General features: G+C 38.0%; 1 protein-coding gene and 1 long non-coding RNA gene across 6 annotated transcripts in view; both read left to right on the forward strand.

Annotated features, from left to right (window-relative positions):
- The window catches only part of LOC135731950 (uncharacterized), a 29689-nt gene extending 18997 nt beyond the window's left edge, over window positions 1-10692 (forward strand). For 2 of the 4 annotated variants that reach the window (XR_010526627.2, XR_010526622.2), the window contains exons 6-8: window positions 4773-4807; window positions 9277-9502; window positions 9607-10692. This is a non-coding gene — a long non-coding RNA (uncharacterized lncRNA). Of the gene's footprint in view, window positions 1-4772; window positions 4808-9276; window positions 9508-9606 lie in introns of all 4 variants that reach the window. The other 2 variants (XR_012335528.1, XR_010526634.2) reach the window with 2 other exon arrangements.
- LOC141279798 (uncharacterized) lies at window positions 620-4497 on the forward strand. Of its 2 annotated transcripts, none has more exons than XR_012335556.1 (3): window positions 620-1899; window positions 2054-2533; window positions 3633-4497. XR_012335556.1 is itself a non-coding variant. In XM_073812888.1 (3 exons), the coding sequence occupies exons 1-3, from the start codon at window positions 1488-1490 to the stop codon at window positions 3636-3638; spliced, it is 705 nt and encodes a 234-aa protein (XP_073668989.1). In that variant the 5' UTR covers window positions 620-1487; the 3' UTR covers window positions 3639-4497. The 2 variants fall into 2 exon arrangements, 1 of the variants encoding a protein (XP_073668989.1); XM_073812888.1 differs by having other exon boundaries at window positions 2054-2340.
- Window positions 10693-14192: the final 3500 nt, after the last annotated feature.

The raw sequence follows: 14192 nt of genomic DNA on the forward strand, positions 1-14192 counted from the left end.
ATTTTGGGGGTAAATGATTTCCCCCGTACGTGATCACCCGCGTCCCGTTTTTGACTGCTGATCTAACCAGTGGCTGATACAACGGGTTTGTTAAACTCGTGGGTAAACTTCATGTGGCGCCACAAGAACCAGGAGGCAGATGACATCCAAATCCCGTGAGAGCGATTCGAGGAATCATAAGAGGAGACTGCTTCCGAAATGCTCTCGCGGGACTTTGATGTCAACCACATGTCGGTTCTTGCAGTTGCTTAACTTAACATTTGTACACATATTTAAGCACCACAGTTTAAAAACAAGTGATTTAAGCCATTCAAAGTCAAACAACAGTGCAAAATGCGGCCGCTGTTTCTGTGTCAGATGGGCACGCAAAGTCGCGCATTCGCTTCTCATTGTGTGAGTATTTTTGCCGCTTTATTGGCCTTAAATAAACATATGCGTAAAAAATCCAGTCTTTGCAAATATCCTCATATAAACACGGCCATTTAGGTCTTAGGAGAAATTAAACAGCAGAAACATTGCGCACAAAATAGCACATCAGCGCTGCCTCTATTGTAACATAATAATTTGTTGATAAAGGTACAGTCATTCATCTTTCACTATGGTTACAGACTGTGCTTATTGTACACGAGTTTGACTCGAGTTACTCGTTTAGGATTTATATTCATACATAACGTTACTGTATAAGAGCTGTGACTGTAAGCTGTTTTGTGAACAGAACAGACCCTGGATTATTTGTTTGTGTACTGAATAATATGATATGAAAAAGTTGTATTTGTTTACATTAGTAAATGCATTATATAACATGAACAAACAATGAAAATATAGAGTATATAAGCATTCTTGTTTATGTCATTACGGTAATTGACGGTAGTTCATGGTGCATTCACTAATGTTAACAGTTTCAACTTTGATTTAAAAAAATATTAGTAAATGCTCAAATTAATACATTTACAATTAATTAATTAATAATTAATAAAAGATTCATTAAAGGTGGTGATATTCATGTTTTCTTTTTATATAGTGAGTTATTTAGCTGTTTCGCCTTAATCTGAAATTCCCTGTAAACTACAGCTACCTATATACTACAGGAGACTTTAATATGGAATTAATGGCAAAAAAATCTCCCCTTAAAATGTTATTGGTCTCGCCTACATAAAGTGTAAGTTAAAGGAATATGACTTGGCCTGAAAAAAATTTCAGTCAGAAGAATTTTTTTCACTTTAATCCCTGATCTCATCAATGGCTGTTATAAACACAAAAACACACAGACATTCATAGTGAGCTATTGTCATTTTGCACATATTGACATTGTGTTTGTGCGTGTGTCTGTGCATATGTATGTACGTGTGTGTGAGGTGATTTTTCTCATCAGGGGACTTGAAGAGGCTGACACTGCTCTCGGCGAGCCCTGCTAGACCCTTGAGCTCTTCTATGACCAAGTGGACAAGACGAAATGTCTCCTGGGCACCGAGGGTGACACGACGGACATGATGTTTGAGATGGTCCCTGGGGATGTAACGCCTGACCAGATTCTCATCACTCACCACCTCCATTACGGCAAATTCTTTGGCCCTGACAGCCTTCATGAGGAGCTGGAGGTCCTCGCGGTTAAAGGCCAGCACTGCCCCGACCAACGCAGACTTGAAGGCGCTGTACTTCGAGTGGGCCTCGGTCTGCAGAGCAGCATCAAAGGGATGAAGCCAGTGGAAAATTTCCAGCCTCACCACCATCCCGTCATCCATCCAAGGCTGGAAGAGCGTCTCCACGGCCGTCAGACCCTGCGCCTTGCAGCATCACCGGTCTATGTTAAGGATCTTGTGTACAGGTTGATTGACGAGCCGAAACCGCTTCATCACGCCACGGCACATGGGCCCCAGCTTTTCCACAGACTCCTTACAGGTGAGAACAAAGGACACGATCTTGGAGAACTTGTTCCCGATGCCCTTGCCCTCCCCAGACAATTTCTTCACCACCTACAACAAAATAAAAAAAAAACAGTTTGGTTTAGTTTTGCATAATGTGGTGTTCAATGTGGTGCTTATGCCATTTTCAGGACGCTGTGGAACGTGGACAGTATCTGGCTCCGGTAGTCCTGAACATTTTCCGCCTCAGCCAGGAGGAACGCATGCCGCAGGAGCCGCGCGCAGGGAGCTCTCTGGGAAGTGGTGCCGCCTGGAACTCCCCATGGCCCAACGCAGAGACAATGCCTCCGGGTTTCACCAAGGCCATGAGGAGCGTGGTGTAGAGGTCCTTCCTCTGATAGTAGTCCTCCTTATGGTTCTCCTGCACCTGCCGCCACACCATAATTACGGTGTTCCCCTCTGTGCGGTCACGCAGGAGGTGAATCACAGTTTGGTCCCACCCACGCTTTACGGTCAGCACAGCCGGAAACCTGGCCCGATGAGCCTCGCCACCGACCCATGGGACCACTTGCTCCACCCCTGGCAGCCTTGAGGCATGGAAACCACCTCTGTCACCATGGTGTACCAACCGGACACACCGCAGATGTGACGTACCTAAAACACACATCGGAGTAAGAGAGAGAGAGAGAGAGAGAGAGAGAGAGAGAGAGAGAGAGAGAGAGATCAGACATCAATCACAGATCAGCATTCATGTATGTTAAAGAGATAGTTCACCCAAAAAAGAACATTTTGTCATTGTTTACTCACTCTTATGTTGTTACAAAACCCGTATAAATGTCTTTGTTCTGATGAATACAAAGGAAGATATTTTTGAGGAATGTTTCCCAGCAAACAAAAACCGAGACGTTGAAATGATGGCTTACTATAGACCCAATATAGTCCGACTATGAATAACCCACTTCTACCTTAAATAACCTTGAATTTGGTAATATGCCAGTTTTGCCAAAATAACTTGAAGATGTATGATATTCAAACATGTAAGCACCGTCAACAGGTGTTTAAGGTGTTTGGTTTTATTTGTTATATGTATCGTCTATTCTTGGGCTATGGTAGACGTGTATTAGACTTTCACTGACAGCCCAAATTTAGCCTTGTTTTAGCCAAAATTGCTTGCTGGGTTGTAACCAAACCATTCGTGGACCCCATTTACTTCCATAGTAGGAAAAAAGAAATATGATGGAAGTAAATGGGGTACACAAACGGTTTGGTTACAAACATTTCTCAAAATATCTTCCTTTGTGTTCATCAGAATATAGAAATTTATACAGGTTTGTAACAACATGAGAGTGAGTGAATGATAACTGTGGAGGCTAACCTCTAAGCCTCAGCATGGATGGCATGGTGTTCCTGTTTATTATAAATATATCAAAAAGAGGTATCATAAAATAGTTCTTTGCCCAGTGTTGATTGATAAAGTGCTGTTGTGCTGATAAATAAATTATTGTGGCAGACTCACGGCTACGGTAAGAACCGTGTGTTCCCCACCCTCCACACCTTTCTCACTAATTACCACACCTGTAGATTTATCTACTTTCCAGTGATGTGCTACACCCAGTGCAATACTCCCCTAGTGGCCAAAATAAGCAATAACTAAATTAACCAAACTAAAGTTGAATATATATGGCTCCTACAATAACAGAATTTTCATTTTTGGGGGCGAACTATCCCTTTAAGTAATCAATAATGATGTATTTATTACTATAATAACAGGCGTGAAGAGACTAAGCCTTACCCGGATGTGGTAACCAGACTTGAAGAGGTATGTGTTGCCTCCGGCCCCAACTTCAGAGAGCACCACCACACCCTGATAGGGTGCCAGACGAAAAAACGGCGGAGGGGAAAAAGGCCTGTGGAGTGGGGATGCCGCCTCTAACGAAGCCGGGTGGCTCAACCACATCCGGTCTGACTTAAGGATGCGCTGCCTTGGAATGACGCCCTTGATGTCCTTGTAAATTTGGACGGCCATAAAGAGGCCTCTCTCGCTGTCCTACTTCAGCCAGGGGATGTCTGCAGACGGGATGCCATTGGATTCTTCCCACAGCCACACCCAGCCTTCCAGCTCCACCTGCAACACATCACATTTAGTTATTTATTTTCCATAATATGGTGGGGGTTAGTAACCAAGGGATGCTTTAACATTGCTTGTGTATGTTATGATTTTACACTTACAGAATAGTCACTCTGTGGCAAGGTGGTGGCAGACGCAGTCTGGCTGTTTGAGGTCGATGATGGCTCCTCTGGGCGAGCATCAGGAGGAGACTAACCAGCCTTGCTGGTGGAGGACAGCAGGGGCTTCTTGTGCTTGCTGCGCTTTGCCTTCTTGCTCGTTACGCAAAGGATTCTGTTCAGGATGCTCTGCAGTTGCTGGCACGCTGGTGGAGAGCGGCAGCTGTTCGGGACTCCTGACGAACACAGGCTTGCTGGTGGAGATGGGCAAGAAGACTGTGTCGTCCAGAGCGTCATCGGACCATGACAACTGAGAGGTGGCAGCGGCTGCAGGGAAGCTTGATTTATTTAATCATTATTTATTTAACACACCACACTTCTTACCTACTTTATTTACATTTCCTTGCATTTGTACATACATACTTGTACATACCATCTTGTATTTTGTCTTTAAAAAATATATATTTTCTTTTTTTAATCTATTTTTTGCATATTGTGTATTTTATTAATTCTAATTGTATTATTTTATTGTCTGTATCCTGTCACACTTATTCTGTGCTCTAGAAGCTCACCAAAACAAATTCCTTGTATGTGCAAACATACCTGGCAATAAAGCTCTGACCGATCCTGGTTCTCTTCTTGAAGAGCTGGAAGTGGCGGCAGGAAGAGTGGAATCTGGTGGAGGCTTCTGTGAATTACAGGGAAGTTTTAGCTTTGAGGTTTGTCTTAACATAGCATGTGTTTAGTAACAATCACGGCTGTTTAAAGTCACCGTAACCTACCTCTCTATCGAGAATGTAGCGCCTGAAGCACTTCTGGGACTTGGTGGTGATGTCCTCCTCCTCCGGTCATTAATGTTTTTTTTTTTTTCGGGATGCCGGCATTCTTTTACATGCAGATCAATGATACTGAAATGTCACATAATATAATTAATTAATGGAAAAAGGAATTATGAAAAATGTTGATTCTATTTTATGCAGCATACTCACTACTTAATGTAGCCAACATCATTCTCGACCAGCCATTTAAAGCTTTGGCCATTGTATTTTCCAAAGGTCAAATGAAGCTGACCGAGATACTGACCGAGTTGAACATTTCTCAACTTTTCAAGCGGCAACGCGTGCGTCAGCCAATCAGATCGCCTTATGCAAATAACCTAGGCAGAGCCAGCCAATTACGTTTATGGAAGAACGGAGCATGTGTAGCGGCCACTGTGATTGGCTGTTGGCCACGTTTCAGACAAGCCTTCCGTCAAGCATTAACGCTTACACCCTGTGTGAATGTACCATTACTCATCAACAACCGGCAAAACCAACATCTCGCTAACTTTTTAACGTTTACACATTGTAAAAAGCACTGTAATTATGCTCTTACATATACGTGCATAAATTGGAGGAGTATAATTAAAGGCGGAGTCCATGATGTTTGAAAGCCAGTGTTGATATTTGAAATCGCCTAAACAAACACGCCCCTACCCCAATAGAATCTGGACCTTCTGTTGATAGACCCGCCCCACACATACGCAACCCGGCATTTGATTTGATTTGATTGGCTATAAGTGTGTTTTGGTAGTTGGCCCGTCTTCCTTTTCCAAACCGTTTTTCAAACATCGTGGACTCCGCCTTTAAATGTTACATATACAAATGTTTATATTTTAAAATAAATATTATTTTAAATACTGATTAGATTGTGGTCCCTAACTGTCTAGCAATGTGTGTTTAAATGTAAACTAAAACAAACGTTTGTCTTTATAAAAGTTTACATTTCATATAGTTTATTGAGTAGGCTCGCATGATTTTCGGTGGGGGTCTTTAAAAAAAGAGCCAAGCTCCCCTTTTGCACGTGCACTCACTCTTGTATTAAATAAATATTTATCTGATTGTAAAGTAAAATAAAGTTTATGGGGCAGTTTCCCGGAAAGGGATTAGACTAGTCCTAGACTAAAATAAATGTAAGAGCTGTCCAAACTGAAAACAACTTGCACTGACATATCTTAAAATACATCAGTGCCCTTTTTTTTTTGCTTCAAAATGCACACAAGTAATGTATTTAGTAAGGCATGTTTGTTAAAACTAGTTATATTTCCTAATTACACTAAGACCTAGTCCTGTATTAAACTAATTCCTGTAACCACCCCTATAATCTTTTAATATAATTTCTTGCCATTTTTTTATGTGCCCCTCTGGTAAAACACTGGCCCCTCCTTGGCCCCCCTAGTGAAATTTGTCTAGAACCGCCACTGCCCACTGTACAGTATTTTACATGAGGTGATATAGAGATTTATAGGCTTTGGTCATAGTGGCAATTAAAAATAAAAAGTAATATTGAAAAGAACTTGATTTGGGCATTACCACAGATCAAGCTATTATTTTAGCCTATCCTTATGAAAATTAACCAAATGTTATTATAGTAAAAGTGTTATAACCAAGTTTTTTGGTGAAATGAATGCCATTTGAATGACCAGACTGTGTTACTACAAATACCACTAAAATGAACCATGGTTTTACTACAATTAAAACCAAAAAAACATGGTTACTGTAGTAAAACCATGGATAACACAAAATAACCATAGGTTTGACAACCATGTTTTTGAAAAAATATAGTTACACCACGGTATTGTAGTAATAATAATATAGCAAAACCATGGTTTTGTTGATAGTAATCAATACACCTAAATAACATGGTTACTACATAGGGACAGTCAGTAAAACAGTCAATGTGTAACGATCTTGATACCGGACGCTTCGTTGTCACGCATCATCGAATAAATAGTTAAATCACGTAAAGTTAAGCTTGTACTTTGACATAATATTATCGTATTTCTCTGTTTTTACATGAGAGTATATCATTTCTTACTTACCTTTAAATTATCAATTCTATTTCCAACCAGTTAGTCGTCAGGTGAACGTAGACGGTTCGGCTCTCTGATTGGCCTAGAGTCTACAGTGAACGTACACTCTGACTGTGGGCCAATGACGGGCCGTAATTGTCTACGTTGAACGTAGACTTTTGCACTTAGCTAAGTAGAAAAAGGTGAAAAATATGATTAAAAAAACGTGGTGCAAGCACGAAAAATACATCTTATTGAAATACATTATGTTGAAAATCGTTCTGAGTGACAAGAAGAAAAGGGAAATTCGTGATTCAATTACATGACTGTCGGACCTGCCTGATAAACTTGTTTTCATAAAGGGATTGTAAGAAGAGCATCATATTACATTACTATTAACCTACACCGGCCCGTGGGCGTGCCCTAGGGGCGTATCTACGGGATTCTGCACTTTGTTTTACATCAGTATTCAATCAACAATCATAAACTTTGCCTAATTTAAGCTAAAACTCAAGATTTATGTTCTGAGCTTGTTTTTGCGATCAGTACACTGGAGTGGAAAGAATTAAATGTAACGCAGACGGAAGGCATAATATGAATGTCAGTAAGTGCTAACTTACTTACATATCACGTCATATGGTTCTGATCATTTCGGACGAATCAAAGAAACACCAGAATACATTGCAACGTATAAAAGTCCACTCTTTAAAACGCATCCCACATTTTAATCCAAAACAACGAAAAAAAAAAAGAAAAAATCCTGAAAGATACGCGCTTCCGGTTAGTATGATCGATCATGTTTATTTAAAAAAAATATCGATTCTTATCACTGAAAAGTCACGTCTTCCTGCTCTGCATTAGAATTTTCCGAGCAAAACTACGCCGTTTTGTCCAATCAGATAAGGTTTGAGAACTTAAAAGTACAGGAAGCGTACATCGGCTAAGTGAGGTGTCATTTTGCACACCTTAGTTTTTGACTGGATGAAGTCAAAATGAAGCCAGCCAATGCCTATTCAGCAACGTTTTGATTGATGGGGTAGTAACCAATCATGAAACGATTATAGGGATTCAATTTGCGTCTGTAAAATGCGACATCTGCGCATATACGGAGGCGTGCGTGCTGTGGCTAACGTAAGCTCAGAGCCTAAAGATACGATAAAGATTTCTCCAGAGGTTAGATATAAACATCTCCATTGTGGATCATCGACTGCAGATTACTTTTTTGTTGTTGAGAGTGTGAGAGCCAGAGATGCATCGACTAGTAAAGGTGCTGTTTAGATACAGTAAGTTTGTCTTGTTATGTTGTTCATGTATTTACAGTTTTTTGTTTCATTTTGTTTTTGATCATAAAATTAACAGTGGAGATGACTAACGTTAAGGCACGAGTTTTATATGGGTTCATTTTTCTATGACATCATGTTATGTAAATGCATATTTATGAATCTGATGCATAAAAAATATATAAACACAAGAAAGTAAGATATTACCAGCAATGGGGTGGAATTACCAGCAATGTTGAGCATTATAAGCATAAGTTATTTGGCAAACATAAGGCATTTGTAATTATAAAGCGTTTGCGCGCGTGCGTGTGTGTTTTCTCATTGCGATGTAAAATACATTTACATTACATTTACATTTTGTCATTTAGCAGACGCTTTTGTCCAAAGCGACTTACAAGTGAGGTAAACAATAGAAGCAATTTTGGCAACACAAGAACTAGGGCTGCACGATAAATCGCATGTGTTTGTCACGCGCATCACGTTAGTAATGCCGGTTCCTTGAGTAGTAGTAAATCGGCATCAGCTGTTTTCAGATGGAGCAGCTTTAACTACACAGAGCCGTAGTTCACTGACAGTCGGGGCAATTTCGCATTAATTATCGCTGACGTATCGCCTGCGATATGTATGCGATATGGCCCAGCTCAGGGAACTACGGGTCTGTGCAGTTAATGTCGCGCCATCTGAAAGCAGCTGTTGGAGATTTAATACTAATCAAGGAACCGGCATTACGGAGGTGATGCGCGTGGTATCGCATGCGATTTATCGTGCAGCCCTAACAAGAACAGCAATACATAAGTGCACTGGAAATTGTCTCATCAAGTCCAACACAATATACATAGCCATGGGTATGTTAGTATTCTTTTTATAGGCCTTCAACTGACACAGATAATGACTGGAGTCTGGAGTCCAATCCCGAGCGAGCACATTCAACATAACAAGTATATTGTTATAATGTACAAATGTTTTTTTTCTGAAATAGTTTTGTGCTTTTGTGTGCAGATACGTTTTGAATTGATAGTCATGTAGTATGTAGTGCTCTTTCTTATGTTGTTATCATGTGTCTATTTGGATTCTCCAGGTGCACATTTTTTGTTTGGATAAAAGCTCACAGAAACTAAAACCAGATGTATGCAGCTTTGCCAGGCGTGGAGCACCAGCGTAAACCAGCTAAGACCACTCTTCTAAGCTTTCAGCCTGGTAAAGCTGGTTTTTCGATCTGAACAGCTAAAAGTGGACTCTAAAAACCTCTCTAAAACCAGCCTGCTACACCAGCTAAAACCAAACTGGGAGACCAGGTCAACTAGGTTAGGTTTGTTTTAGTTGTTTTTCAGTAGGGATATTCATCCATATACTTAAGTTATCATCATTGTGATATGTCTTTGAATAATCTCTTATTATTATCACACAGGTCCACGTGCTCATCTCCACTCAAACTTTTGCAGAGAAATGAAACAGTGACTGCATGATTGATCTACCGTCGCCACCTGCTGGTGATAAAAATGAATAACATTAATAGAAAGTATGACTTCAACATATTTTTGGTGGTAGTACAGTGCTTTATATAGATAATGGTATATGGTACAGTCTTCTTTAGCTTAAAGGTAAATATAACAGTGAATGAAGATAATTATTTTACTGTGTTTAGATGTTCAATAAAGTTAAGAGTATCAGTGAAGCAAGTTTGAGAGATTTCTACATAAAATCTATAATGTAAAAAATATAATCTTGATATCTTTAATAAGGTAAAAAAAAATTAATAAGGTCTATCTCTATTTATAGTTGTATTATGCCACATTTAACCTCCTAAGACCTGGATGTCACATATGTGGACATCAATGTTTTTGTTGTTTTCACCATAATACTTAATTCTGTGTAACTGGAACCTCTTATACACAAACATGGACAAATACACTGCTTCATGTTCAAAGAAAAATATTTGGTTATTATATTTATTGGATCCCCAAAATAGCTGGTAGAAATCTGAAAAAAAAGACAAACCAAAGCTCGATCTTAGGAGGTTAATTTAGGCTTCATGTTATCTGACCAAAGATAGGAGATTGTTGCATAAAATTGGTTTGGGGCAGAAAAAAATATTTTGGTAGTGGAAACATTTTTTAAGATCTTTTCCTCTCATCTCATTCAGTATTTTGTCCACCACAATGACCCTTTTTAGTCTGTGGCGGTTCTTCATGAGTCAACATGTCAAATGTCCTTTAATGTTTTTGGGAATTACAGTGTTTAGTGAATTTAACCCTGCAGTAAACCCAGCAATATGTAACTCTGTTGATGCTTTAACTGCTGTAAGGGATGAGGGATTATAATCTTACTTAATGTCTGTTTTTGACTGACTGCCAGTGTTTAACTATTTGATATGCGTGAAGGATTTTGAGCAATTAAAAAACCTTTTGTATGTATCATGCATTAAAATATATGACCTTTGATGATTTTGATGATTTAAATCAAATCTCCATACAATCTGAGCTTGTCTGTGTTTTACTCTCCACTAATACTCTTTTTCTTTTAACATTACTGGTAATTAACATAGTGCCATCTAGTGGTTGTAAATGAATAACACGATAGGTCTAAATATATTAATACAAAATAGCATCTATACATACTGTAAAATACATTTTAAAAAGTAGTAATAAGCATTAAGTAAGACATATTAAAGAGTTTTGATGGGATATTCATATATATCTACAATAAAAAGTCCAAAAGTTGTAAATTGTTTTAATTAAACAACACAAGAGACATACAAATATATATATATAAAAACTCATCACAGTTGAACCGTAAACAGAACAGAGTCATTAAACTCCATGACAACCATACTGTAGAACGCGTCGTTGTCATGGAACCATTATGACATCACACTCGGTGCCTATAAAAACCTGAACCAGAAGAAACCGGTATCATTTGACTGATCTGAACGCTACTGTACAGATTACCAAGTGAATTTGCAGACTTTCAAAAAGTTCGCAACTTTAAACTGCTTGACGCACTGTGTACGGAGGACAGTTTACTTAGATTTCAACCCTCTGTGAACCGAGTCTAAGCACAGTTAAGTCTGCAGTTATTTTCTGACATCATGTTTCGTCCTGTAACACCATTGTCCGACAAGGGCATGGAAGGAACAGATGTCGAGAACATGGATTTTTTTCTGCCGAATTCTGTGCCGAACTTTGACTATGTCCTTGATATCGGACTTTCGTCAAAATTTGGGCGCGCTGCCGGTGGTTTAAATCCATGTGGAGGAGAGGAGGATGATGAGGAGGAGATGGTGGATGTTTATCCAACACGTACTGAGGCGAAACGCCAAAGAGGTAAGATGCAAGTTAAATCAAAAAGTCTGACTTACATGTTGATAAGTTTACATACAGTTAAGTTGTTGTTAATGCACGTGTACATGTAGACACACCAGGAGGTGCTCGTGAACTTGACATTTCACCCGCCGTTTTTCTTGACCTGCAGAATACTCAGACAAATTCTGACTCCATTAATTTAAAAAAGCGACCAAAATTAATAAAACATCCCCGCAATTTAAGATAAGAATTACGCCGTATGAGGCCTTGTTTTTTAATATCCCTCACGAAAATTAACAATGGTTTTTATGTGGTAAAAGTGTAGTAACCATGTTTATTGGTGTATTGAGTACTATTAGCAAAACCATGGTTATGTTGTGGTAACAATGGTTTTACTACAGTACCGTTAACCATGTTTTGTTAGATGTAACGTTAACTGTAGTAAAACCATGTTTAATTTTCATAAGTGATGTATAACATAATAAATAGTTAGCAGTGCATACGACTGTTGTTATTCAGACTGCAAATGTGATGTTCAATTACGGAAGCCGAGGTTGTACTATTTGTATTTTTGCTTGCTTGTTTTCTCATGATCACAACTTAATTTCTCGTTATCTCAAGTCAACAAAAGTTTTATTTTTTGTATATATATATATATATATATATATATATATGAACGGGTTGTATTGTTTGAAGACAGCAGAGGTATATTTTGGTAAATTAGGGGATGAACAAATTACGTTTTTACTTGGATCAGGGATTCGGTCAGTACTAACTGGCAAGTTACACACCATCAGAAATAATCCACAGCCCTGATCTTGTACAGTATTTTTATTTTACCTCTCATCTGCCTCCATAAATGTACATTTGTATACTTCCAATGTTTATATTTCAAAGTCTACTTTATATTGTAAATATCCTCTGATTCTATTTTATTTTATTTGCAGTAGTACTTCATCCATCACCCAGCACCTTAGCTTAACTGCACCTTAATGTTTGTTAATATTGTGTTATTGTATGTTTCTCGTTTTATGTATAATGCTTTGGCAATATTGTAAGTGACACAATCATGCCAATAAAGTTCTTTAAATTGAAATTGAAAAATAGTGGTGAATTTAGGGACCGTCTCTAAAGTTACTCCTTACACGTTTCTACTTTTTATAGCATTTAAATGAAATGACTTTTAGTCAACATACAGTTACAAACCCAACTGTGTTCATATGGTTGTCAGCTATAATGTACACTTTTATTTTTTATTTATTAATATAAACTGTCAAATACAATTGAAAATAGAAACGTGTACGTTATTACATTAAAGATGGTCCCTATAAATTCACGCACATTATGGGGTGGTTTCCTGGGAAAAGATTGTATTAAACTAGGACTAGGCCTTAATTTATTTAGGAAATATAACTAGTTTTAACAAAAATGCCTTACTAAAAACATTACTTGTGTGCATTTTGAGGCAAAACAGGGCACTGATGTATTTTAAGATATGTCAGTGCAAGTTCATATCAGTTTGGACAGCTCTTAAATTAATTTAAATCTCAGACTAGTCTAATCCCTGTCCAGGAAACCGCCCCAACAGATAGACACCTCATTTTACTTTTAATTTGGCACATGACATCACTTATCACTTAAGCTATACAGAAAGCCAAATTTTGACAAAGCCACAATATAAAAACAAATTCAATCTTTATCTTATGCTTAGTATGCTAAAACAGCTTTGTTAATGTTATTGTCTCATCAGATTTACAATAACACAATACACAACATCATGTCATTGTTTGCATCCCTGTATGTTACTGTCTGATGTTTATCGTTTCTGCTGTCTAAGAGATTTTCTGTATTTTGAAAATGCAAAAGTACTAAACTAAAATTCAGATTTTAAATACATGTATCTAAAATGCCCTGACAACAGCTTCATAACAAGACATTAACATAAATATTAATTATCCCCAAATTAAAAATAAGAATTGCCACTGTATGACGTCTTATATGTATCAGCATGATTGCAAATGTGGTATTTATTTTATACAGTTGAATAAATAATACATTAAAATAAGTGACAAGTTTTAGACACATATTGATCACTTCAGTTAAAGCATTCATTTCATAACATTATTTATTGAATTGCAGTGTTGGGATGGAGATGTGATGATGGTGGAATGGATTTTGTGCTTCCGAGTGCCGTCCCTGACAATGTCCCGAACAACGGACATTTGTTAGACAGACACGCCTGGAGTTCACATCCACGAGGAGGAGTAAAGGAGTTTACTCCTGCATTTGAGGAGGCGAACAGCCCCACAGGTCAGATGGAAATTTTGTGTTCTTGACAATCTTTAAATCTGTATCATGTTTGTTCCTCAATAGTTTTGTTGGCCCTTGCAGATACTGATATCTTATTACATTAAACTCAGTAAAATAAAGCATCTTACAATAAGAAATTAAGTTTAGACCGTTTTTCGTGTTTTAAACTCATATTTTAACAGCATTATTAATGCAATAATCATTGCTGTATTGTTAGGAATTTATTATAAAGAATTAGATACTCAATTACATATACATATTTGATAAAATAGTATCTGGGTGGACAGTTTGTTAAATGTGTTTATTAAGTATTATTACTGACAACGGTTCTTTGTCATTCCCTTTTGTCATAATGAATTTTCTAATAGTTTATCATTTGTTT

Source organism: Paramisgurnus dabryanus, chromosome 20 (assembly GCF_030506205.2).
Source record: "Paramisgurnus dabryanus chromosome 20, PD_genome_1.1, whole genome shotgun sequence".
NCBI classification, from domain to species: domain Eukaryota; kingdom Metazoa; phylum Chordata; class Actinopteri; order Cypriniformes; family Cobitidae; genus Paramisgurnus; species Paramisgurnus dabryanus.